A 24,373-nucleotide genomic window follows, 5' to 3' on the forward strand; every position below is an offset into this window, starting at 1 on the left:
TTCATTTTTATTTTTGGTACCAGGAATTGAACCCAGAGGTGCTTAACCAGTGAGCCACATTCTCAGTTCTTTTTATTTTTTTTTATTTTGAGACAGGGTCTCTAAGTTGTTTAGGGCCTTTTGAAATTGCTGAGGCTGGCTTTCAATTTGAGATCCTGTCTCAGCCTCCTGAGCTGCTAGGATTTCAGGCTATACCACTAGTGCCTGGCTTGGTTCATTTTATGATCTGTAAAAGCACATCTGAGTGTATTTAGAACCGGAGGGTTTTTCTCATTTTTTCTGTTTCCTCTTAGTTTCAACCATTCCTGCATACCAATACCACAGGGATTTCCTTCCATGCTCTTAAACTTTCCCAAGTGGTAGAAAGCTTTTGTGATTCAATGCTATGCTCACCATTGGGTTCAGTCTCAATCTTAGGTAGGTCTTGTGGTTCTTTTTCCTATGGCAGCCCAAGTCTGCATTACATTTATGTGATCACAGGTGGGAGTTTCTGACTCCTCCCCCACTAGTAAAAGACCTCTCCTTGTTATTGGCATAGGATTCTGAGGCCTAAAGTGATTTTCTGTACCTCTTTCAGCACCTTCTTTTCCCAGCACCAACGAGCTTTTGCCTATATCCTATATCTGGAGGGTTTCTCCCCACAAAAACAGAAAGGTTTGACTTCTAATCTCTCTCCAGAAACTTATGAAATAAAGAGGTTTTCTGTCCCACTGGTTTGATGCTTCAAGAAGGAATAAAGGGGAGGATCTTTGTGTCTGTCTTCCAGTAGGTGAACACCTCCTTCATCCCTAGACCACAGAGACAGTTTTCTGGAGTTTCCTGCTTTGCTCCCTCTCTTAATTGGGAATACTCTGTGGAACCCAAGGGAAAAATATTTGCAAAACATGTTAACCCCTTTTGTAGGTGGAACCCTCAGAAGGAGCCCATACTTGGCCTTTAAGGATTAGTTAAACTGTTTTTAAGTTTTCTTTTTGCCCGTTTTCTGGTAACCATTTCTTTTTCTTGGACTATGCCAAAGATGAAATAATGACTACATTCCTTTTCATTTGTCCTTTTTGGAATCTGTTACTAAGTTGCTGCAAGTTCACCTCTTTGAAAAGAGAAGTTTTAATTTTGTGACTGAGCTTTTCTTGTGGTGAGAAGTGAAAGTTCTCTGTATACTCTACATCCTGAGTAGAATTAGAAAGCCCCTTTTACTTCAGTTCACCTTCCTTTTCTATATCTGGAAGGCATCACCATTCTTCCAGTCTCCCAGATAAAACCTTGGAAGTATCTCTGTCTTCTGTACAACAATGTTTAATATTCAATCAGCTGATAATCTGACTCAGATAAACCATTAATGTCTGTTTATTAGCATCCTCTTTATTAATTTGTTTAGTACAAGTACTTATCATCTCACAATGGTCTCATAACCACATTCTTTGAACCAGCCTGCACTCTGTCTTCCTCTAATTAAACCTGACTTATTGCTTTGACTTTATAGTTATGGTCATTGTTTTCCTTTATATCCCACCTTCCTACAGGAACAGGTACTCTGTTCTATTTCCATGCTGATTCAGGTCCTCTTTTAAATCAACATCTGGAAATCTGATCATTCAAGGCCCATTACAAAGGGGACATCTATCATAAAAAAAAAAAAAAAAATCCCCTGATCACACGGATGGAATTCCTCTCTTCTGAAATGTAATTGCTTTATTTGTACCATAAAACATTAAATAACCCTAATCTGAACTGGTATTAAAGTTGTATATATCACATCCTTCACTATATTACAAATTCCAGAAAGACAGAGATCAGATCTTATAAGTTGTTAAGTCCCTCTTTACCCTTCCCATATAAACATTTATTTTGCAAATTAAAACAAAGCAAGTAAAAAGGACAGGCACAGTACTGTGTGCCTGTAGTTTCAGAATTATAAGTGAGACCCTGTCTCAAAAATAAGTAAAACAAACAACCCCCCCCAAAAAAAAACCAGCAAAATAAAAAACAAAACTAATAACATGACACCTTCCTTCTTATAATCTATGTATCATGAATATATCCCTGATTTCCTGATAAGGTTACTAAAAAATTTCACCATTCCATAAAAAGTTGTTCTCAAAAAGAAAAAAAAGCACACACACTATGACTATAATGATTATACCATCCAAAATTTTCAGAGAAAAGTCCAATTAGAATTAGTTTAGGGACCTCCCAGGAACCAATCATGTACACTGTTAGAGTTAGATTTATAGTGGTAATCACAAAAATCCTGAAGTCCTTTTAGTTAGTTCCATGTAAATATACCCGAAGACAGCCACAACGTTTACTAAGGAAAAAAGTCACTGCCATTAGTAAAAAGACATAAGCACATCTACCTCATGGATTCTGCTAGTATCTTATTTGCACTCAGGCATTCTTCTAAGATGGAAAAGTGACGTGCTTCTTAAACCATTTCCAATGAATGGGGAAGGGTATAATCACAAACAAACATAGAAAGAAAAAAGCAGTTCTAATATTTTATGCCTTTTATAACAGTACTCCAACTATATTTTCAAAAAGAAGCACATAAAAATCCTATATGCTATTTTAAGGAAATGCCAGAATAGGTGTCATCTTTGCCAATTAGCTTCCCTAGCCAAGCTACAGTTGTTACAGAAATTCTTCCTGGAACCACACTAGTACCTGACCATATTTGACTTGGATAAGTTATTTAAAGTGGCATCTTTTTCATGAATTCTTGAGAAATGCCCCAAAATAAAAATAATTTAGTTATTAAAGATAGATACATAATGTACCTGATGGTTTCCCCAATTTAATGCAGAACTGTTTTAATCCAATAATTTAATTTTCAATAATTTAGTATGAGAAAATAATCATATAACACAGTTCAACACAAGCAATGCTCTTTTTTTTATGGTGCTGAGGATTGAATCCAGGGCCTTGTGCTTGCAAGGCAAGCACTCTACCAACTGAGCTATATCCCCAGCCATCAAGCAATGCTCTTAATAGCAAGAAAAAAAAGATTATTTCAATTTTAACCAATAAGGAATCAGTTACACAAAACAAAGTGTGTGTGTATACATATAGTATGTGCATACATATATATATGTATATGCAGACATGTATATATGCACACATATATGTAACTCAAGAGTGAATAATATTGATGCAGATCTACATTTGTTGACATGAAAAGATGTCTATAGCAAACTATTGCAAGAGCATATATATAATTGTGCATGCTCCTATGCTGTACCCAAATAGTAGGAGTACGTGCCAGTTGTCAATTTATTGCCTCTCAGTTCCAAATTCAGTTTTCATTGCCCACTTTAAAAAAAAAAAAAAAAAAAAAAAGGAGCTGGCCCCTTAATATATTTTTCCTTTGTCAGCTGGCAAATGTGTCAAACTTTCTCTATGAAGGGTACTGGAGATACATTACAAGGAAGGGGTTTCCTTCCTGGCTTCAGTGGGCTGCCTCAGCAGGCTCTTATAACCAGCAGCTTTCTCAAGTACCCAATTCCTTGGATGATTTTACAGCATAATGCTTCTGGTGATATACCTTCTTATGAGTAGTTTTGCTCAAACCCTAGAGAATGAAGTTTCTGCAAATTCTGACAACAAAGCACCGCATCAACTTCCTTGCCATCCAGTAAACCACAGTCAATCCCTTTCTAACAATGTCTAGATCTCAGACCTAAAAGAGTCTCTCTCTGATCATTGTCTTGACCTGGGGTTACAGCTGCTCATTTTATCTGCCAATTTGTATTTTTTAGCATTCTCTTTACTTCTTATTAGATAACTTCTTGTTACTCTAATTCTATTATAACTAATAATAATAACTAATAATTCTTTTTTTTTTTTTTTTTTTTTTTTTGGTACCAGGGATTGAACCCAGAGGCGCTTAACCAATCAGCTACATCCCCAACCCTTTTTAATACTGTTAATTAGGAACAGGGTCTTGCTGAGTTGCTTAGGGCCTTGCTTGCTGAGGCTGATTTTGAACTTACAGTCCTCCTGCCTCAGCCTCCCTAGCTGCTGGAATTATAGGCATGCACCACCCAGCTAACTAATAATTCTTTACATTGAGCTTTCCCTGCTCGAATTACAGTGTTTTCCCTGACTTTATACTGATTTGTAAGTGGGGGAGGTTCTTTATACTTTTCAACGTTGACTGAATGTTTTATAATACCCATATGAACTTTTGGTAATAATCAAAAGGCATGCTAATTTTATTTTGCAAAAAGTAAAGAAAATTTCAATGCAAAATAAACAGTATAATAAGTTTTTAATCTTTACAGGGCAGAAATATATTTGTGAGATTAAAATAAAAGAACTCTAAAAAATATTCATTTATATAAGACTGTAACTGATTCAGTTTTTCTTAATATCAATATCTTTCTAACATTATCTGACATTGTGTTTCTATGTAATTTTAAAATGACAGAAATGATTTAGATTGCCATTCTTTTTCTCTTAGGTATGCCATATATTGACCTTGACAATAACAATGTGGAAGGAGGATAACAATGTGGAATGCAGTTCCTCAAACACTTATAGCCTCCTTCATCTTACTATTTCAGACCCTCTTACCATGTTCAAGGATTATCAGTTGAGCTCCAGCTTGTGCATTTCCAACATCATTCTCAGCAATGCACTGATAGAACCCTTCATCTGATTTCACAAGACCCAAAACTTGAAGATTATGTTCCTTCTAAGGAAGAAAAACACATGTTTAATTTTATAATTGAAAAATGAGTTCAAAATCTGAAGGATATATTCTTTTCAGGATGAAAGACAAATAAAATGTTATGATTCAACTATTTAATATTACCCACCTAATTATGTGTTAATTTCATTTTATATTCAAGTATTGGCAAGATACTGACTTAACTGCTACAACAATATGTACTGTCATTAATAATGAAGAACCTAACACCTAGGGAAAGTCAGATCCTCAATGCTTGCAAACTTACATTTTTCTTTGGAAAAATGTCTGGCAAACAATACAATGTGACTATGGATAAAGACTCAATTAGTGAACTTAAGGTATTATTTTTCTAAGATTATTTGTAATTTCAATAGTTTTAACAGATTAGAATACCATAAATTAAATAACACTGTAAACATATGAGCTTTCTTTAAAGTACAAAGCACTGCATGAATGTCAACTATTGCTACTGGTATAGTAAATATGGTTTTAAAATGTCTAAAATAATTGATAAAATAAAAATGATAATTCAACCATAACAGGTTGCATTTTAATGTTAAATACTTATAAATTATTTTTTGTAACATGGCATGAATTTCAAAAGCAGAAAATACATTCCCATTAAGAATGAATTACTGCTGGGTGCGGTGGCACACACCTGTAATCCCAGTGGCTCAGGAGGCTGAGACAGGAGGCTCACGTGTTCAAAGCTAGCCTAACTAAAAGCAAGATGCTAAGCAACTCAGTGAGACTGTCTCTAATTAAAATACAAAATAGGGTTGGGGATGTGACTCAGTGATCAAGTCCCCCTGAGTTCAATCCCTGGTACCCAAAAAGAAAAGAATGAATTACTTCTATGACAAATTTATAACGAGCTATTAAATCTTTTAACAACCATAATTACTTCTGATATTTCTTATGAATGTCATGTATAGATCTTAAGGTATGTCATTAATATTTATTATTACTTAAACTTGGATAATTCTATTATTAGAATGTTAGCTAATGATGATGATGTATTATTACTAGATAGTATCTACTAAGCAGTTTATATATATATTATATATATTTATATATAAGTAAAAACAATTATGGCTGACAATTCTTAAAATTTTTAAGCGCTAAATATATTAATTGATACACAAAAAATATACATATTTATGGGGTACCATGTGATGATGCATTTACTTTTTTAAAGAATCTTTACCTACTGTCACATAATTATCTGACATTAGGTCATCTTTATTTTCAAGCGTTTGACATCAGTATGACTTTTGGTTAAGTTTTGTGTTGTTGATATATAATTAATTGGTATTTTTTCAAAAGAATCATCTTTCCATACTTTAAGGGACAGATTTCTACTACATGAATAGAGAGATGTGAACAGAACTAGGAAAACACACACAAGCACACATACTACTTATTTTCCAGGAAATGGTTGCAGCTGTGTAAGAAAACCAGACTGTTGGTAGACTCCTAAGGTTTTTAGTTCAGTCACTGATTCGCTCTGATTTGATCTCACATAAGGTATGAAAATACATCTGGGATAAGCTTTCTAATCAGCCAATGAATTAATTACATTCTATGCAAATATTGCTATAACTTTTCCATTTTTCTTCATTTATAAAACATACAATAATATCGTGATTAAATTTAAAAACATTTAATGTTTTCAGAAATAAATGTACTTCTTTGAAAAATACTTACTACAATCTTAAAGTAATCACTTGGGATAACCATATCCCCATTCTTGACCCACTTCACAGTTGGAGTTGGTTTCCCAGTTACTTCACATTCAAATACAATATCCATGGATTCATGAGCATATATATTAGCAGGTTGTTTCAGGAACTCAGGTTGGGCTTTAAAATAGAAAGAAAATTAAGATATTAATGAAAATAAAGAGTTATTCATATTTTAATCAAGGTATTATTGAAATTAAGAAAGTAAAAACAGGTAGCTAGTCATATTTCAACCAATTTTTTAAAATCAAGAATCCACAGGACTTTTACTCATTTTTGAATCTCTTATATACCTTTATAAGAGCATACAAATATGTATTTAAAATATGTTAAGAATATAATATCTTTAAAAATTAACTTTCTGGAATAATTAACTTAAAATGATAATTTCTGAGCTATTTACTGAGAAATACTGACTATATTGAAGAAACTGAAAATGTGAATATTATAAGCTATCTTAAAATGAATATTAAAGTCTATTTCTCTAAGATTTATGCCATTTTTGAAGAGCCATAATTAAAATTCGAAGTTGAAAAGATTAACATAATCTTCCTTTTTCATCAGTTTGATCAATTAAAACAAAAAAAGGTAAAACAAATGTCATATTAGAGGTCTCATCACTCTTGCAACACACTCATTTTAGTAACATCCTTTATTATATGAAATGTTTTTTAAAGTGATAGCATCTTTAGAGAAAACATACATACTTGAAAAACCCTGAGTATGATAGTATCTTTCTTTCCCCAAAGATGTGAATCACTGACCTATAAATAATACATTCATAAGATTTTTCATTAGAAGAGTTGAAGTAGATCATCTAATCCAATTTCCTATCTAATGCTATAATTTCCTATACAGCACCCTTGACATAGGGTCTTACTGATGTCTGTTTGAACATTTCAAATGACAAGCAATTCCCCCCATATCACAATGCAGCAAGCTCCATTATAGGCAAATTCAAGTAAATAACAATGATAATAACAGCAGTAGCTATATTTACCTGTGCCCAACCTGCTGGAATTTTGATTGGGATTGTGCTGAATTTGTGGCAACTTGATACCTTAACAAATCTGTCTTCCTTTCCATGTACATGGTCTCTCTCCAATTATTTAGGGCTTTGATCTCTTTCAATATTTTAGATTTCAGTAAACCTTGTTAAAACTTTGTTATATCCCTATGTACTTCAAGAATTTTGGGGTACTATTGGAAGTGATACCTTAATCTGAGGAGGGTGTGCTGGGGATTAAATTCAGGATCTCATACATGCTAGGCAAGCTCTTTACCACTAAGCTACAACTCTAGCCCTAAGACATTATTCCTAATTTCTAATTGCTCACTGCAGGTATGTACAGGTGTAATGGACTTGCTTATACTGACCTTTTATACTGTGGCCTAAATAAACTCACTTATTAGTTCTATTAGTTTTTGTATAGACAATTTAGAATTATCTAAATCATTTGGAATCATTTTGTCTATGAATGCTGTTAGTTTTATTTCTTCATTTCTAATCTGCTTTTCCCTTTTAAAAAATTTTTCTTGCCTACTGTGCTCACTAGAGAGAGGCAGGACCCAGGATGAAGTCCAAACTAGTAATATAACTTAAGTAAATGAAGAATAAGAGTACTGAGAGCACACAGAATCCCAGGCAAGTATACAAGTACTCAGCCATTTTTGCAATTAGTCTTCACAATTTTCTTATCTATATATAAGAACTTTTCATAAAATGTCAGCTTTAGAGTAATATCTCAGCTCCAAATTTACCCATCTTTACAAATCTGGATGGGGACCTGGAGAGGCAGTTAAAGATACAGCAGAAAAAAGGGTTTATCTTTCACATTGGGGTGTAACCTTTTTCTTCTGGGTTGGCATGGCTACTAGAAGTTCTGCAGGAGGTCCACTGATGATCATACTTCAAAAGTTTCCAGCTTACTTTACCAGGTGGCTTTCTGAGTACCATCTCTGACTCATAACACTCTAGCAGGCAACTTTCTGTTCATCATCAGGCAGGCCAATAGCATCCCAGCAAGTGGCTTTTTAGCTATGTCATTCCAGCTATGGATAAGCTTTGGCCCACTGCTGTGTCTTTGGGCAGCAATTCTGCTCTCTTCAACAAGGTATGATAGCAGTCTCAGAGGAGAGCTCTCTTCCATATTTGTTTCTTTCTGGATTCTCTCCCTCAGCTCAAGAGACAGTAGTAGCTAATGTTTATATTTACTTTTTTTTATTCTTCAGAGTCTAATTTTATTCATTTTAGTAAACATTTTACTCAAAATAATTCTTTGTATTTAATTATTCCTGTTAAAATACCTGGTATGGTTTCTGGCCCTTGAATAGATCCTGATTAGTAAGGGAGCTATTAGAACCACTTACATATGCTGCCAATATTTCTTCTCAGTCTTCTCTTTTGTCTAAAACTTAAGGCATATATTACTGTAACAAAATTTTAAAATTTTATATGGTAAAATTTATAACTCCTTTTCATTTTGATATCCATATTTCATTATTCCTTTTTTACTCCAAAAGATTTCCATGCTATCACATAACATTTCCTTTCACTATGTCTATGAAATAATCTAGTTTTACTGAGCTAAGCATACGGCTGTGTGTTTTACTAAATGTAAAGCTCAGTAGTCCCCAATAAGAGCAAATGATTTCAGTTTTAATAATAAAAGCCTATGTGCTGAGAGAGGTTTCTCTCTGGATACCACTTGGTTTCACTGATCTGTGTATTCTTACACCAGAACCATAAGGTTATTGTAACTACACAGAATGTTTTACTATTTGGTAAAACAAGTACTCTACTTTGATTCCTTTACTTCCTCAAAAATTCCCTAACGTGTTCACTTAGCCCCGCCTCCAATAAATTTAGACCCAGCTCATGTTTTCACTGTTCCTTCTCAAAGCAAATTGATAAATAAGAACAATCTGAAGTTTTCATTTGAATGACAATAAATTGTAGGAAAAATAAACATATTTACAATCCCAAGTCTTCCCCTTTAATAATTAAAGTTGTGTTAAATAAACTTGTGTTTAAGAAACTTCACAAAAGTCACTGATTTGTTCTGAGCTACCACATTAGAACCCAACAGACCAAACCAAAATGGATTCACTTATGCTAAAGTTCCACAACCTCAAACTGAAACTAGTTTGACTTGCTCAGAGACTGGAAGAGACAGATAATAGCTAAACACTCAAACATGCCAATTTTGGCCTGCATGATAAGGAAACCCCTGCTGCTTTAACCCTTATGAGAAAAGTAACATGCAGTAACTTGGTGTTCAACAATCTGCTTTTTGTATTATGCTGTTTCCTTGTTTCTGCTCAAGCAACTTTATAAAAACTGACTGTTTTACCATGCCCAGTGTGGCACTTATCTATTCTTTAAAATGAGATGCTGATTAATAAATTACTAATAAAAGTCAATTAGATCATTTAACTAAATTTGTTCAAATTTTGTCTTTTGACTCTTACATATTTATTCTTCAGTAAAGATTTACTGTAAAGCATTTCTAATGACTAGTAGTCAGGAGACCTAGAGATGAGTTCTGCCTCTAAACAGGGATTTTACTAAACAGGGATTGCAAGAACAGGGATTTCAGTTTGCTTTTGTACTAAGTACAATAAGTTTCATCTAGGCTATTCCTAAATATACTAAAATCTTTAACCACTGTGATTTTATCATTTCAGTTTGTATATTTAATATGTGACAGTACCTAACATCTGTGACTGCTTTCTACTTATTAACATTTAGTTCCCACAAAAATCCTATTATTTTGGTATTATTATATTATTTCTACTTTATAAAGACACTAATACACTGAGATACTCAGTAACTCTATAAGGTTATATAGCTTAGTGATAGATCTGAATTTTGAACCTAGAGTCTAGCTCCAAATTCTATTCTTTAAAACAAACTTATTTTATAAAAGAATAAAATAATAAGTCCCTGTGTACCTGTTAGCTTCAACAATTAACAACTCAGCATCAGTATTGATTTATCTATACCCCAAATCTATCTCATTCCTTGCTGCTTCCCTCCCAGATTATTTTGAAAGTAAAATTCAGGTACTATATATCATTTCATATATAAATATTCAAGAGCATCTACAAGGCAAGAATTCCCATTACTAAACCTGTGACATCATCATTGGGTTGGTATCTACAGTAATTTCTTAATATCTCCAATTATTCAGTTCAAGTATTTCACTAATTTGCCTATGTTTTAAAAACCGATTTATTTTATTTGAATTGGGTAAAGAAGGTACATGCACATATTCATTTAAAGTTTATTTTAATCCACGGGTTTCTTCCTTATCTCTTACTTTTCTTTAGTATTTGTTCAGAAACAAGTCATCTGTCCTGTGGCGTTTGCTGGAGTCCATCTTCCGCTGACTTCATTGCCAGGGTGGTATTTAACATACTCATTGTGCTAAATGTGGAGTCAGCTCACTCCCCCCACCCCCAAGAATTCTTCATAGGTAGTTCCATGTGCTTCCATCAGAATGTTCATAAGTGTCTCTTTTTGTGATGCTAACAGTCTTTGATAATTACTGTTTTACAAAATAGTAATATTCTATCATTCTTTCTACAAAGAGAAACATTCCCTCATTTATTATATTTCCTCAGTTAATTAATAGGATAATCTTTCAATTATCCAGTTATCCTATAGTTATAAAATGGCAGGATAAATGCTTGATTCTTTCCCTTTACTTACAGTTTTCAAAATAATGAGTTGGTTTTTTCATATCCTCACCCTAACTTGAACACTAAGGATTTTTTTCTTTTCTTTTTTTTTAAGCATCATTATGAGTTCCAGGTTTAAAATATATTTGGTTTCAATTCACTAAAATTATTAATCTTTTGATTATGAAATCAGTCCATCTTTGACCAAGGAAGGGAAGGCTGGGCCTATTGGAGGCTCCTCAGTGCTGTCTGATATGACCCTAATGGTCTTTGGTATTTTCTGTACACTGCTCTAAGGCCCTTTTTTGTAGACAAAGTCCACAATTTTGTATTTTTAAAATACAAGCTTCATTATGACTTTCTATTAATTAAATTCAAGACTATAATTTTTAACTGAATCTTTAATTTTACAATTGTACCTCCTGTTAGGTTGGAATTTGGGTGACTATAAGACGGAGAGCGGAGCAACTGAGGCAAAGGGCAGCACGACACATGGTGACCAGTCAAACGGGCAGGAAAACGCCACTGACCCTTACCTCCACCTATCACTCAGCAGGACCCCTGCTCATTCTGGTCTATAAAGACCCTGGACAGCCGGGGCCACGTGCAATTTTCTCCGGCTCCCTACCCTGACCTGTACCCCGGGGTCTGGGAATTTTGCTGGAGAGCCAAATTCCAATAAAGCTTGCTTCAGTGCCAAAACCTGGGAGGGTTTTTGGACTTCCCCCCATTGGAGTTGAGGTCTACGCCCTCCCTCAGAAGAACCAGGAGATTCCCTTCTGTTCTGCTCAGCTCTGCTCCATCCTGTTTCCCTTTATCCAGCATCAGACAGGTTAAGTTCCCTGGGGTTTTTCCCATTTGCCTTTCCAATCTTTACCATCTGATCCGCACGGGGTCTGTCCGTTGCAAGTGCCACAGATCCCCCCACCCCCCACCCGTTCCATTTAGGCTTTGGTCACTGTGGAGACGTCCCAGCCTCCAGTTAGCCCCCTGTTTATTCCGTTCTGGAACCCCAAAAGTCGAAAGACGTTTTGGCTTTTGGCCTGTCAGCCGTTTTTCCGGTGTACACAAGCTAAAATTGGGATTCCTTTTCTGCTTCTGTACATGTATCTGGGTAAAGTTGGATGGTTAATGGGAAATACCAGTAGCTCATTGGACCCCAAAACTCCTTTGGGCTGTCTCTACTGTAATTTTACTAAACTGGGACTCCTGCAAGACTTACAGCGTAAATGGCTAGTTTTTTTATTCGACCATGGCCTGGCCTCAGTGTGTTTTAGATCTCAAGATAGCCACCAAAGAGCACTCACAACCATTTGCAAGCTTTTCTTTTTGGAATTTGGTGCTCACCCTGCCCTTTCTTCTACCTGTTCCACCACCCAAGTTCTCCTCACTGTGGCCAGTTCCAAACCCCACCCCCTCCATGCTCTGGCCAGAATTCCCCCTCCTCTTCCTGTCCTCCTCCTGCAAACCCACCTACTCCTCCTGGGGATACAACTCCTCCTCCATTTCCTCCTCAGAGCCCTCCCACCACCTAACCCAGAGCTTCCTTCTCTTCTGGAGGTGTCTGGTGCAGACAGTGTTGTGCGAATCCAAGTTCCATTCTCACTCCAGGATCTTTCCCAGATTGAGAAAAGTTTAGGGTCTTTCTGTGCTGACTCGTCTACTTATATTATTTAGATATCTTTCCCAGACTTATGATCTCACTTAGTATGTATTTCTTCCACTCTCAACCCAGACTAACGAACCTGCATCCAACAGGCACCACAAGATCTTGCCAACCAAGTCCACTAACGGACTTGACTCTCCCCATAGGTGCATAAAAGTCTTTTACCAGAACTCCAACAAAGTAATAATTAACGGCCATGTCATTTTTCCAGGACTCTTGTTTTGTTTTTTTCTTAAGTTCTATATTTTTGAACTCATAACACTGATGTTTTGATCAGTCCTATTTTTATTGAACTTGAGTTTTTGAGTATCTGTTACATTGCAATGGAAATCTCACCTATGAAAACTACAAGGCCTTTGTTTTTGTTATGTGTATATTGTGTTGTCTATTTTGTGTCCAAAAATCGTGTAAATATCATGACTTACATGTCTCCAGGTGGCCACGTTTAAAAATGTTAATTGATATTAATCATTTATTTCTAGAACTTGTCACCAACAAAAAAGAGACCACAAATACTGTTCAATATACCTGATATCTTGGTTTTTATAGTAAAATAAGGATTTAACACGGGTGGAATTACTCAAATGTGTTTCTTGGAAACATCTAATTAACTTACAGAGTGTTGCCACTGGCGTCCTTGCGCAACCAACCAGACCTTCCTACAGACTGGTGGCATATCTCTCCAGGCAGCTTGATTCTGCCATTTGTGGGTGGCTACCATGTCTCTGAGCCCTGACTACAACAGCTGAATTAACTAAGGAAGCTCTAAAACTAACCCTACTCCAACCAATAACTGTGTTTTCCACCCATCGACTACAGGACCTCTTAAGCCATAAATCCTTTCCACTCTCACAGGTGCCAGAGGCCCTACATTCACCTCGTGAAGACCTCTTCCCCTCACCTGATCTAACCGTTTTTGTATATGGCAGTTCTGTGCTGTGTCCCAGTGGATGCTGTAGAACCATTTATGTAGTAGTCACCACTGCCTCAGTTCTGGAAGCCAATTGCCTTCCAGAAGGGACCACTTCCCAAAAAGTCGAACTCTTTGCTCTGATTAGGGCTCTAATTCTATCCAAAGGTAAACAGATTAACATCGACACAGATTCCAAATATGCCTTCTTGATTGCTCACTCACATTCAGCTATTTGGAAGGAGTATGGATTTTTCACCACAAAGTGGTCACCAGATAGGAAAGAAAAACAGAAGGTTCTAAATATGGGAATGTATTCAGTAGAAGGGGAAAAAAAAAATGTTTCTGGGTAAGAAAGTCTGTGTGTGATAAAATACATGAGGGTTTAAGTAAGCACTAAGAAAGTCTGTAAGTAAAGGGCAAATTTCAACAAGTTTGCATGTAACTAAGTTAGTTTTATGTACGTGAGACAATCAGTTAAAGCTATTTAAGGTTTTCCTAAGGTCAAATATTAATGTACTATTATAAACCAAAGTTTAATCTATATGTTAAAATGACAAGGATTCCTTTAAAAACACTAATTTACTCTTGACATTGTGTCAGTTAAGTTTTATTCTTTATGAACTTCTTAAAATGACATTTAAGAAAGAGTGTGATACGCAATAGCAAAAAATGGGACAACAGTGACTGAGATTGGGGTCTCTGATGACCTCATGGCTATGGCATGGCTGGCGCCTGGGAGGGTCTCTGTGCAGGAGCACAAGATGCCTGGCTGCTGTGGAAGTACCCTCCCTGGGGAGGCTCTGTGCAGGTGTCCTATCAGCTCTGATATTGATCTCAGGCACACAGCACTTGGGCAGGAAGGAATTCTTTTGCTAGATAACCAATGTTTCATCAGCTCCCTTCTCTGGTTCCTGCCCACCTTACAGTAACTTAGACAGTGAACTTTCTTGAAAGCTATACAGAGCTCCTACCATTGCACTTTGCAGCTATGAGAAAATTACATAGATGTCGTCTCTGTAACTTTCCTGAAAACAAAGAATAATGCTTACATAGTCTTTAACCTGATAATAAGACATATATAAAGATTGCTGACATAACTCTTTAGATTGCATTTCTATCAGAGAACAGAGCTCCATCTGATCCCAGTTTAATCTTCAAAATCTGTTTATAAATCTTTATTTTCTAATTCTCCTTTGCCCCTCACTGAGCTTGAGAATTTGGTCATGCTAATCACAGCAAAAGAGGCAAAAATTAGCTTCAGAATTAGAACATTTTACCTAAGATTTGTGAAGAGCCCCACCTTACCTGAGATAAGGCTCTGCCTCACCCTGCTACATGTTAGAATGGCTCCAAAGTAAGCCAGACTTTAACTCATTTAAAGTTGTGTTGAAAAGTTCGATGTCTGTTGTAAAGATTACTATGATCTGAAACAGGGGATATAATGAATAACTCAGCCAAAATTCAAGATAGCTATTACACAAACTGAATGTTTTACTGTTGGTGATTCCATTTTGTATTTTCCTTGTAAACTCTATAACTGTTGCCTGATTAATGTTTTGCAGAAGTACTGCTTCAAGAGCAAACACCGTAAATTAACTTGAAATAGAAAGCCATCACCTATAGGACAGGTAATGCAGACCCCAATTAGATAAAAGGGGGTGAATAACTGTAAAGTCATAGACATTGAAATTAAAGCCCAGTACTCTTACTTTATGACTGGTGAGACTAACTTGCTGGATGTTTAAGATCAAACTTAGAGATTGAGATTAAATACAGAGGCCAAGAAAAGCCAGTGTTTGGCTCTTACCCTAAGAGTCAGCCTGAATCCAGGGAACAAGAGAACTTCTCTAAGGAGTTTTGCAACTCTGGGCTAACAACCTCCCAATGAGGGAGATTAATGAGACCACTGGAGGATGAAAAGCCAATCAGTGCACCTGCTGCAGAGAAGGGTCATTGGAAAAGGGAAACATCCCTGATACTTCCAAGGGAAGCCACCTCATCAAGGAGATCTGCCTAACGAACGGCACTAATGGAGCTAAGAAGCTGCTCTTAAGTTCCCTACAAGTGACCCCTGTGGGAACTCAGCCGATTCTTAACAGACAGGAACAGGTCAATTTGAACAGCTTGGTCTTAAACACCTAGCAAAACAGTTAAAACTAAAATATAGTCATTCTTGGGCATTTAAAAGAAACAACAGTTAAATGCAATCTAAGATGTACTCTTGGTGTTAAGTCCCCTAGAATAAAGACTGGAAGCTACAAGAGAGAGATTCTTAGGCAGATGCATCTGCTAACTATCAAGAGAAACTGCCAGAATCAGGAGTTTTTAGTCAGTTTAAGGCCTATAGATCCTCCTAAGCTCCACAGGTAGGCTTAATCTATGCTTGCTAGTATGATTATCTAGCCCTAAGTCACAGAAATACAGAGATCTCTACTAAACACAGGTTATACCATCAAGAGGACTTGGTTATGCAGTCACTGTCCCACCCAAAAGCTAGAACAGAAACTCCAGAAAGCAGAAGAGGCATCTGCTGCCCCCCTGACATCCCTGCAAAGATGAATAACATGTATTGCTCAAGTTTCCTTGCAGAACCGTCAAGCACTAGATCTGACGGCAGACAAAGGGGGAACATGCCTCTACCTAAGAGAAGGATGTTATTACTGCATCAATGAAACTGGTCTAATGGAAAAAAAAAAAAAAAAAAAAAAGTCGGAACTCTCAGACATCTAAATGAAAGGCTGAAGCAAGAAGAATCAAATGACCCCTGGCCAGGATGGCTGAACTCCACTCTTGTCACCTGGCTGACCACTACCCTTACTTCCCTATTTGTGATAGGATTTCTGCTAATGATTGCTCCCTGTCTTCTCAGGTTTTCCTGGAACCGCATGAGTGAGGCTGACAGGGTGACTGACATACAACCAGATGCTCCTACACTCTTATAGCCGCGTCCCCACCAACCTAGAACCTGAACCTTTCTTTCTCCACAACACCCCCTAACATGCAGGAAGTAGCCAGATGGACTCCAGGGCCTTATATCACCAAAAAGGTCAGGATGTTAGGTCAGAATTTGGGTGACTATATGATGTAGAGTGGAACAACTGAGGCAAAGGGCAGCGCGACACACGGCAACCAATTAAATGGGCAGGAAAATGCCACTGACCCTTACCTCCACCTATCACTCAGCAGGACCCTTGCCCATTCTGGTCTATAAAGACCCTGGACAGCCGGGGCCACGTGCAATTTTCTCCGGCTCCCTACCCTGACCTGTACCCCGGGGTCTGGGAATTTTGCTGGAGAGCCAAATTCCAATAAAGCTTGCTTTGGCCATTTTCTGTCCGATTTTATTTGGCCAGTAGCTGTGCCCCTGAGCTTATACCTCCTTTCTTTCCTGACAAAAATTTCCATTCTCAGTGACACTAACATAATTACTCATTTGCTTTATCTTACACCTCCTTAGTCTCAGAATACACATTTTTACCTAGAACATAATAGGAAACAATTGGAAGACTTTTACAGTTCTTTTTGTCTAAGAATATCTTTCTTTAGGTATATGCAGTCCAATTACTATTTTAAAGTTATTTTGAATAGCAACTTTCAATTCAAATTGTAACTTTCCATGTGGCTATACTACAAACTAGATATACACCTAGAGTTATTTGTTTTACTTTTATTTCCCATTCTTGGAAATTACTTGGTAAAGTTTTAAATCTACAAAAAACAAGGTATAGTCAAATAAGACTAGCTTCTAATCCTGTCTCCTGTCCTACACTTTCCTATAAGGAATCATTTAATTTTTTTATAGTTTATCTTTTCATTTTAAAAATTATCTCTCTCACACACACACACACACACACACACATTTGTCTCTCTCTTCTTTAGAATGGCAGCATGCTAATTTTTTCCTACCTTCAAAACCTATACTATTAACTATGACAGTCCCCTTTTTAAAGAACTGACAGATTCCTTGAGTCCCTGGGACTGGGCTCCTCCTGCTAAGGCTGAGTAAATAATTCTGGAAAAGAGCAAAATCCTCTTTTTAAAAAATCAAATTAATATAATTCTAGTATTCAGTTTTAGTAAACAGACTTTCAAAGACTATTAGAAAAATCATAAACAGTGTTCATCATTTACTTTTCCCTTTCATAAATTGTAAAATAATGCCTTTAAAATGTTCTCTGGATTTTAACTACTCTGAAGATAGTATTCACACCAATTAAACACAATGTAAGAGCAGATGTTTGTGATTGGGAAGTTAAATGGATAACCAAACACACGAGTCAATTACCATAAGAAAATAAATGCTGTAATAGAAGATTATGCATTTTGTTACTGAAGAGATAATTAAGCTTCAAATTATCTTTGACAGCTCCCTATCTCTTCTAATGCCATTATTACAAGAGTAATTTTAATTGCTAAATGTACAAGTAGAATTTGATACTAAAACAAATTATACTTGCAAAATTCTTTTACTAGAAACATCATTTAATTCCATCATTGTTATATAATGCTGAAACTGCCACTGAAACAGAAAATAATATAGGCTCAACACCAATGTTTCCAGGTTACTTTCCTATGCTGATTTGGAAGATAATAATTTTGTTTACATAATCTCTGAAATGTTGGCGTTTCTACAGTTTGATTTTAAATTCATAAGCACTGAAATTCTTATTAAGTACTTTAAGTAGAGAAATAAAGCAATTTTGGCCGTTCCAGTTTAACTGCACATTTGATGTTCTTCAGTTTTTTTCCTGTAATTCACAAATTGACATTTTAGTCCTTGAAGAAAATTTTAAAAATGCAAACAAAAATTTCACATTTAAGAGGCCAAAATTACCTCAGGGATTTTAACAATTTAACCACAGGTCTGCTGTAGGAACCAGTACCTATAGCAGACAAAAATACACTAGAACCCTCCAACATTGAGAGAAAGCTTCCCAGTGAAGATTAACAGGTTCTTCAATAATCTCCAGGCATATTCCTTGATCCCACAGGCTTCCTAGTTACATGGGAGCTGTGAATCAATATATTCTAAAAGTGGTCCATTTTATGCTTTGAATACTGCTCTGCCACTGGAACTTATTTTTTAAAGTGACATGTCTGGTTTTCTCTCTCCATATCCTCCCTAATCTCTCTTGCTCTCTAATTGCTGGGGAAAAAGGATTATTTTTCTCCCCTATCCTAGAAGGAATTATCTATCTTGAGCACACACCCACCACAGGAACAAAGTAATTCAGACTTGGGGATGGCACCAGATCTCAGAAATGACTATTTTCCAAACTAACAGGTGACTTACAACTCCAACAGAGAACATGTGGAACATAGCCTTTGAATAATCTCTTTTAAAAATCCCTGTTCCCCGCATGATGTGCAGAATCACAGACTCTGGGCAGGAATCCCGTGTTTCTCCTTTGCTAGCAAAGCAATACAACTCCCCTCAACTCCCTTTTTCTTAAAACCATGTCCTCATTGTTGCACTGACAGTAGGGGTAAGGACAAAGCTGTGGGTAACAATATGACAAAGTTGCCACTGGACTTTGGAATTCTATTTCCTTCTATCTCCACATCCTCAGCTACAGTCTCACTGCTTTTCCCTAATTTCTCCTTCCCCCAATTTAACTAACAAGTACTTATCTTTCAGATCTTAATTAAAAGCATTTCCCCTCATTAGGGCCTGGGCCACTGTGGTGGCCAAGCACCAGGACCCTCTGTACCCCTGTGAACTTTGTGTACCCTGCCTGCCCTGAACTTGGCAGATGAGGGTGGTCTGCATGCTGGCCATGGCTCTGCTCTTGATGCAGAATAACATAAGGGGGTAATGACAGAAAATGGTATTAGAACAGTGAGAATCAGCAAACTCTGGGAGGTGTAGTTTACTGTAGTCTGCCTGAAACTGGAATAAAACTGAAAAAAAAAAATGAGTTTGGTACTTTGGAAAGCATGAAAGCTGCCAGTGAACTCTATTCTCCTCTATCAGAAGTAACTGAAATTAATGAAATCCAGGACTTGTCAACAAATCTTGTTATGAAGATGGTTGGTTGGTAAAGATAACAATGAATAATCCTTCAGAACAAGATGACCTAATGAGTGAAGAAGCATAGGAGAAATACATAAAATCTACTGAGGAGTGAAAATGGTACCCCTACATAAACTAGTGTGAAATAACTTCATCGTAGTTGTCCTAAATCAGTTGTGGATGAACTTAAAAAGAAACTACTTTCAATACTGCAACTAGAAGAAACTCCTTAACTTCCCAATGACTCCAGATAAACACAATAAGCATCATTTTTATAATACTTTATGAGTTTTAGAGTAAGCTTTTGGCTATGATATTCAGAAGACATGAAATAATTTGTGGTTAAAAACTACTTACAAAAATTATACAATTCAAGAATAATTGTTATCATAAATCTTATGTATTATTGTAACTTGCTTAAATCCATCCCTGAATTTGGGTCAAAATACTTAATGATCTCATTAGAAATAACTAGAATGGAGGAATGTGTTAGTTATACAGTGTCAGATAAAGAACAATACTATCTTAATTTTATAATATACTGCATTTACTGGTGCTATTTTTATACACTCAAGCAACAGCTCTGCAGCAAAATAAGAAACAAAATATGCAACTTCATTTAAAAAAAAAAGTAAAAGCACCTCCTTAAAGAAGGTTTGCAGGTCCCACAGACTCCCATTTCTCCCTATTTCTAGACCCTCACTGCCCTATTTACCACTGAAGCAACAGTGACTTAAACCCTAACAGTTGCTCAAACACTTTAGTTGAATATAAGTGGATAAATTCCAACATTTTCATTAATCAGCACTATCATAGAATTAGACATTAAGGATAAGCCTTTTTTTTTTTTTTCAAGAATTCTAAGTTTCTCAAGGATTCAATGTTTTACATTATTTGTTTTCTATAAATCTACTTCTTGGGTATCTGAGTTTTCTGCGTAAGTTTTAAATGTTTAAAATAATGTAAAAATCTTAAATAGTCATGTAACTTCAGCACCCATATTTGTGCTCAGGTTTACAAGCTGCCTTTGTGATCACAGAATTTAATCCTAATACAATATTTTTCAAATTTGAGGTCTTAGGGTCTCCAGCTCTTATATTTGAAAAATTACACTCTATATATTATTTTTAATTTTAAAAATTCCCCAAAATCTTTATTAAATATAGTTTTCCCTTCTGTTACAAGATGAGACATAGTTAACATTTGTTCAATGTACCAGTGTTGAATTATATGTACTATATTTTATTTATCCATTCATATATCACTGGTTGCTTCTATATTTTAGCTATTGTGAATAAGGTTACTGTGACTGTAAGTGTAAATATACCTCTTTAAGACCTCACTTCCAATGCTTTTGAGTATACCCAGAAGTGGAATTGCTGTATAAAATGGTAATTATATATATTTTTTATTTTATGAGAAACCTGTTTTATGAGAAACACTGTTTTCAACAGCAGCTATACTTCTGGTTTAGGATCAACCCTAAGTACAAAAAGTTTCCAATTTCTTCACATTCTTGTCAACACTTGCTATTTTTTGTTTTTTGAAACAGGTCATCCAAATGGGTCTAAGTTTTTATCACTGTACTATTTTATTCAATACTAGATGGTTTGGGTTTGTCCATTCTTCTGTTGGTTATGTTTGTTGACTGAGAGTACCTTTTGCTTTCTTTTTTCCATCTCTCTACTTTCCTTTTCAGGATTTTCAAATTTAAAATGTTGAGCAATACTCACTTTAAAAGCTTTAACTAAACCTCAAACCACCTGACAATACCAGACTATCCTCCCCAGATAAACAATAACATTTTTGTTTTAAAAACACATCAAACTTTTTTTAAAATATAAACTGGATCAACCAATAAATACTTTTCTACATGTGTCTCTCTCTTAAAAACTTTATATAATCAGTACATATATAGGTACTTCTTTTTGAACAGCAAAGTGGAACATAATATGACTATGTCACAATTTAACTTTTCTCCTATTAATGGATATTAAATGTTATTTTTGATTTTTTCTATTACAGGTAAAGCATACTTCTATATCATCTTTGTACACATGTGCAAGAATTTTGGATTTCTAGAGGAAATAAGTAGTCAAGGAATTTTTGTATTTTAAATTTTGATAAACATTATCAAAGTGTGTACCAATTATATATTCCTATCAGAGATTCACTATCAATGAGACTACTGAACATTCTACTTGAGGTATTAGCTAATGCAATGAAATAAGAAAAATAAAAGACATATACATACAGGGGCAGGGTTGGAGACTCTTCTTACCACAATATACCATGGAAATGATTGCCTACTTAAGAAATATTCAAAATAATTCTTGGAGAAATTCTAATGTGCATTACTATACTATGTGCAGTAGAGAAAAAAACTCAATGATTCAATCAATAGCTATAATAATTACTGGACATCTAACTGAGGCATATGTTACAACCTTCCTATCGAAGAGTAGTATAAGACAATAGCACTGGCATCACCTGGAAGCTTTTTAGAAATACAGAATCTCTGCATCCACCCGAAACCCTCTGAGTTACTATAAGCATTTTAACAAGATGTCAATGTGGCCTGTACGTATTTTAAATTTTGATGACCAGTGCTACTGGGCATTTAAGTACTGATTGTCGTCTTATATGTACAAACATGAAAAATTCTAAAAAGTTAAAAAGTTACAAGGAATTTTCAGAGCAAAATAGGTATGTAATTTACTTTGAATGAAAAACTTTATTTTTATATATAAATGTACATAAATCCTTTTTAAAAGGATACTTATAAGAATACTCTCTAAACTGATGATAGCAGGTTTCCTCTGAGGAAAAAGGTGGGAATGGGACAATAAAGGAGGAGATTTACTTTGTTGATACAGTATTTAATAATGGCATTATTAATTTATATCATTTTTAAGAGAAAAAAGCCAAAAGACCAAATTGAAAAGCTATTAAAATTAAATTTTTTTTTATAAACTAGCAGGAAAAAAATGATCAATATGCTTTTTTCTGCTGTCACTAATATTTACACAACCAAAAAAATTTAGAAAATGTAAATTAAAAAATCTAATTTGCAATCACTATAAAAGCAATCCAAGTTATACATGTACCTATCAAGGAAAGTATAAAACATCACAGTTGACAGTTCCTAAAATCTGAAATACCAGGTACAAAAGACTATTTTAAAAGCTATAGCAACAAGTCATTTGAACCCATGTATGATAATTAATGCAATAAATGATGGATATTAACTAAAACCTACTGTCTCTAATATATAACTGTTGAACTTCAGCTTCCTCTTCTGTACCTACTGTATCCTTCCTGTTTTAACCTGTCTTTCTTTCATCCCCTGCCTCTTCCTTCCTTCTCTCCTTTTCTCTGTTCTTATCCCATCTTCAAATCCAATTTAGTGAACTATTACTAATGTGTAACCCATTCAGTTTATTTTATATTCCTCCTTCCTCACCATGTTCTTCCTGAGTTAAGAGATCTGCAGAGCTCATTGGTATGACAGGCTGACAGATTTGACTCCATGGAAAAGTTATAAGGCCAGGCTATATGGGCAATGACTAAACAGACTCCATTTTGCTCTGAGACTTCATGTTCTATAGGAAATGCTTCTCCCATGGGAACGTCTGCCTCTGTACCTGTCAATAGTTACTTAATATGGTTTGGCTGAAAATACAAAATGATGAAATGACAATCTTGTATAATGAAAAGTTGTTCTCTTTTTGATTCCTATTTTCCTAAGCACTGTACCATGTCAACAGCTATTGTCTTGATGTTAGTGACCGTTCTTTAATTTGTACCTAAGTAAGGTCATTTTGACCCACTTCCCCCTCTGCTGATGATTTCAGATCTCATAATGTTAGTCTGTAATTTTGAATCATAGCAACAGGCACTTATGATTGATGTGCTGATTTATGGCATAAAAATCCATACAACCCTATGGTTGGGCTGTTCTCCCAATAGCCATTTTCGGGGCATTGTGTGACACAGTCAGCTGGCCGGCTTAACAAAGAATCTCAAATTTGGACTTCTCAGTGGTGATTGGTCTGTTCCTAAGTTGTGCTCATAACAATTGGTATCTATATTTCCAGTGTATGTTGATATGTGGTTTGCTTTTCAATTACCCCTGTTAACTTGAGGTACACTCTCCTTTCAACTGGAGGTTGAAATTAACAATTGTATGCTGAACCTATATTGAAGTTTAAATATACTGCCAGCACAGGACTTATTACAAAGTGATAACTACTCATTAAAGGATTCCCACATAAAAGAGGAAGAGGAATCCATCTTAGCAGGTACAAATCTAGGACCTCTGAAAATAAGAAAATAGGCAAACAAGACAACCCCAAAATTTACAATTCTGCCCCCAAAATCCACAGACATTGAAGGGGATGAAATTCCCAAAATTACAAAAAGGTTATTATTAAAATGATTAATGAGCTAAAAGAATATCTAAAGAATGAATTAAGAGAACAAATATAGAAAGTGAAAGACCATTTCAATAAAGACACAGAGATTCTGAAAAAAAGGTAATCAGAACTCCTGGAAATGAAAGACACAATAAATCAAGTAAAAAATTCAGTGGAAGTATTCAATAGATTAGACTACACAGAAAACAGAAATTCAGGCCTCAAAGACAGGGTATATGAAATTGAACACT

General features: G+C 35.5%; 1 protein-coding gene across 8 annotated transcripts in view; it reads right to left on the minus strand.

The window, feature by feature from the left end:
- Window positions 1-24,373, minus strand: part of Neo1 (neogenin 1) — a 233,012-nt gene that overhangs the window by 105,954 nt on the left and 102,685 nt on the right. For all 8 annotated transcript variants that reach the window (XM_047538938.1, XM_047538940.1, XM_047538935.1 and 5 more), the window contains exons 6-7: window positions 6,398-6,552; window positions 4,573-4,693 (exon numbers count right to left, since the gene is read on the minus strand). In XM_047538938.1, coding sequence (XP_047394894.1) covers window positions 4,573-4,693; window positions 6,398-6,552 — 276 coding nt within the window. The remainder of the gene's footprint in view (window positions 1-4,572; window positions 4,694-6,397; window positions 6,553-24,373) is intronic.

This window comes from Sciurus carolinensis, chromosome 2 (genome assembly GCF_902686445.1).
Source record: "Sciurus carolinensis chromosome 2, mSciCar1.2, whole genome shotgun sequence".
NCBI classification, from domain to species: Eukaryota; Metazoa; Chordata; class Mammalia; order Rodentia; family Sciuridae; genus Sciurus; species Sciurus carolinensis.